Source organism: Arachis ipaensis, chromosome B05 (assembly GCF_000816755.2).
Source record: "Arachis ipaensis cultivar K30076 chromosome B05, Araip1.1, whole genome shotgun sequence".
In the NCBI taxonomy this organism is placed as follows: Eukaryota; Viridiplantae; Streptophyta; class Magnoliopsida; order Fabales; family Fabaceae; genus Arachis; species Arachis ipaensis.
In genome coordinates, this window is record NC_029789.2 from 143239312 (window position 1) to 143243593 (window position 4282).

The window sequence follows — 4282 nt, forward strand, 5'->3', positions numbered from 1 at the left end:
TGATTAATGATTGATTTATAAATAATTTATGATTTAAAAATATGAATTATAAATTTTAAAATACATTTAATCTCAATTTAGATTTTTTGAGTTATAATTCATAAAACAATGAGTTATAATCCACAAAACAAAATTTTTTAAAAAATCGAGCTTGAACATGAAAAAATATCTATAAAGACTAACATGCCTAGACTTTGACCATATATTCATAGTATGGGTTAAATTCGTCTAAACTAAAATTTAGTTCAACTCGACTTAACCTATTTTTACTTCTTGTTCGCAGAAAAAATTCAGCAAATAGAGATGATTTAATCGTGACCGTTTTTTTAGCGACAATTTTTTCCAATGCTGCTATATCTCAATTATTACTTTATTGTCCCTGTGTGCCCTTAACAAGATGTAGTAGTGGTGGAGGGCTTGGTTTTATTTCCCTCTTAAGCATTGTGCTTGATGCTTTCTTGAAGTTTTGGTGTTTAATTTCATAACCTTAACAAAGCTCTCTATTTTTATCAACACTGATCTCAACATCAAGTTCTCCTATGCGGATCATAAATTCTCTCTCCTTGACCCAAGAGCTCTCCTAGGGTTTTGAAGGAGTGTAATGAACCCATCCGTACAACATCGTGCATCCATCGCCATAGTGCTAGACACACGTCGGTAGAATCATGTTCCATTGCCAAACCAAATGTCAAACAATAAAGAACCCACACCACATACCTCAACAACTGAACATGAAGAAGAGGAACCACTGATACTATTCAATAATGAAGATGTAGAAGAGGGGCTACAGAACTATAACAATAGCTTAGTTGAAAAACTGCTCTCAGACAAAAACATCAATATCTCATGGATCCAATCTATTATGCATAACATATGGAAGAAACTGCAGAAAATGAGAATCGTTGAGCTAAAACCAAAACTCTATCAGTTCTTTTTTCATAACGAAGCTGACCTAGAAAAAATCCTAAAAGGGAACCCTTGGTCCTTTAGAAACTCGTGGCTGGTATTAAAGAAGTGGGATAGAAAAGAAGAGCTAGAAGGGGAAGGACTGGACCAAGAAGACATCAACGTCCAAATATGGAACTTGCCTGAACATTGTAAGACAGCCAGATTAGGGAGAAAAATAGCAGGATGCTTAGGAGAGGTAAAGGAATGTGAAATATACGAAGTCACAAGAGACCAAACAAGGTTTCTTAAGGCAACAGTTACTGTGAACATCCATAAACCTCTTCTCAAGGGAGCAAATCTGGGCAGCAAAGAAGATGGACTAATTTGGGTGGATTTCAGGTATGAGAGGCTACCAAACTTTTGCTATTACTTTGGAGTCATAGGACATGAGGAGAACAACTGTGCCAGCGCTGTTGAAGGCCAGGAAAAAGGGACAAATAGATCCAAAAATATGGATCCATGGCTAAAAGCAGATAGTTTGGGTACCAAACTAAACAAGGGCAAAATGCAAAACAAGAGCGATACAGAGGAAAAGAAGGGGAGAAATGCACTCAACCTGAAGAAACTTGAAGAGAAAATGCTGGAAGGGCTGGCAAAGCTAACAATGGCTGAAGGGAACGATATAGAAGGAGGAACTGGAAGCCCCGCGGAAAGAGGAAGCATAACACCAACAAAGCTCCAAGAAACAAAAGGAGCACAAGAATTAAACCTAACACAGAACCACAAAGGCACACAAGAAGAAGAAGAGCCAGATAGAATGATTGTGGGCCTGGAAGACATCATAACTGGAGATAGTGTAGAAACAAAAGAAAAAGATAAGCAAGGGAAAGAAGAGAACAAGGAGAAAGGAATGTCAAAGTATCTAAAAGACTCGACCAACACAATGAGCACACCAACCAAAGTAGGAACCAAAATGTGAAAAAGACAAGCCAGACAAGCAACCGCGATGACAACACAAGGAAAGGAAAATAGTGAAGGAGGGGCACAGAAAAGGAAGATACAAGAAGTTAATGATATGGAACTGGACAACCCAGAGCCAAAGGTGAGGAAAGGTGCACCAGAAGATACAGTCACAACGGCAGCGGCTGCAGGGCAGCCCTGCCGAGATCAATGAGACTCATCAGTTGGAACTGTCGTGGGCTTGGAAACCCATGGGAAGTCTGAGCTCTGTCAAAGCTCATAAGGCAAAAAGGACCCAACTTAGTCTTCCTAATGGAGACAAGGAGAAAGGAGGCTGAAATGCTAAAATTAAGGTATAAAGGAGGGCTAGCAAATATAGTAGGTGTCGACTGTGAAGGTGAAGGAAAGCAGCGGGCAGGGGGTTTGGCAGTACTGTGGGATGAAACAATCAATGTAATAATTAGATTTATGTCTATTAACCACATAGATATGGAAGTGAAAATCAAAGAAACAAGCCAGAAATGGAGAGCCACTGGATTCTATGGATGCCCAGAACAAGAGAACAAGAAACTCATCCTAAACCTCCTCAACACCCTAGGAAAAGAATCAGACATGGCATGGATGATTTTCGGAGACTTCAACCAAATCATGGGGCAGCATGAAAAACAAGGCGGGAATCCGGTCACATTCTCACAAGTTGAAGGGTTCAGAGAAGCTATCCAAACAAATGACTTGCTTGACCTAGGTTTTGTGGGTCACTCTTTCACTTGGACAAATGGGAAAGGAGGGGAAAGCAATATCCAAGAAAGATTAGACCGAGCCATGGCGACTATGACTTGGAAAGAATCCTACCCGAAGACTGTGGTGCAACACCTTAACAGGTACAAGTCTGATCACAGCCCAATTCTTGTAGATATGGAAGGAGATCAGGGAAGGAGGAGGAAAATTTCTCATAGATACAGATTTGAAGAGTGCTGGCTAAGGGATGAAAACTGTGAAAAAATAGTCAAAAAAGCCTGGGAAAGGAGTGATCAACAGGTTTACATGAAGCTGAGACAATGCGGAGAAAAATTATACAAATGGGGAGAGGAGAACTTTGGAGATATCACAAAGAAAATAAGGTCCCTGCAAAATAAACTTCAGCACCTCAACACTCTAAAAAAAGAAGAAGGCACACTTTTGAAAATCAAAGAAGTAGAATCTGATCTAGATGAAGCATTAAAGGAGGAGAAAATCTGGTGGGCTCAACGCTCAAGAACAAATTGGCTAAAATATGGTGATAAAAATTCCAAATTTTTTCACCAGAAAGCATCACAAAGGAAGAAAAGGAATTGGGTGAGCAAAATCTATGATGATACCGGCGTGTGCCACGAAGATGAGGAAGCTATCGAAGGGGTCATGGTGGGCTATTTCAAAAAGTTGTTTGGTTCAGAAGAAGTAGAGAACACCCAAGAAACTGCAGCAATAGTAGGAGGAATGATTGGAGAGGAAAAAAAAGACTTCTTAGATCAAGAGTTCACGGCTGAAGTGGTTCTCCAAGAACTCAAACAGATGCATCCTACTAAAGCACTGGGGCCTGATGGGATGCCGGCTCTCTTCTATCAAAGAATGTGGAAGATCGTGGGGAGAGATGTCACTGAACAGGTCCTAAATGTCCTTAATAATACTGCTGATCCAACCCTACTCAATACAACTCACATTTGCATGATACCCAAAATCAAAAACCCAACCCACACAAAAGATTTCAGACCTATCTCTTTATGCAATGTTATCTTTAAACTTGTAACAAAAACTATCGCAAACAGACTCAAACATATCCTACCGGATATTGTTGGAGAATTTCAAAGTGCTTTTGTGCAGGACATGCTTATAACGGATAATGGACTGGTGGCTTTTGAAATCTTTCATTACATGAAGAAAAAAGTTGCAGGACAAAAAGGATACATTGGTTTGAAACTGGATATGGCAAAAGCATATGATAGGATTGAGTGGAACTTCCTAATAGAAGTGCTGACAGCAATGGGCTTCTCAACAAAATGGACCAACCTCATCTGAAGATGCATATCGACAGTGTCCTTTTTGGTGCTGATCAATGGGAACCCAAGCAAGAACTTCAAGCCTAGCAGAGGACTAAGGCAAAGAGATCCACTATCGTCCTATTTGTTTGTTCTCTGCGCCGAGGTTCTTTCAGGACTATTAATTAAAGCACAGGAAAGGAAGATGATCAGGGGAATTAGAGTAGCAAGACAAGCACCACAGATGTAAAATCCCTACAATACCCCTTGTTCCTCTTTTTTTTCAAACCAAACCCTAACCCTCTTCTAACACACTCACCTCTCACTACCGCACACACACTCACTCCCCTCACACCCTCTTCCTCACAGCACACACACAGACTTGAAGGAAAAAGAAAGAAAGAAAGAAAAGGGAAAGA

General features: G+C 40.1%; 1 protein-coding gene across 1 annotated transcript; it reads left to right on the top strand.

Moving 5' to 3' along the window:
* On the top strand, positions 686-1867 carry LOC107641406. Its single transcript, XM_016344899.1, has one exon. The coding sequence runs from the start codon at positions 686-688 to the stop codon at positions 1865-1867; it is 1182 nt and encodes a 393-aa protein (XP_016200385.1).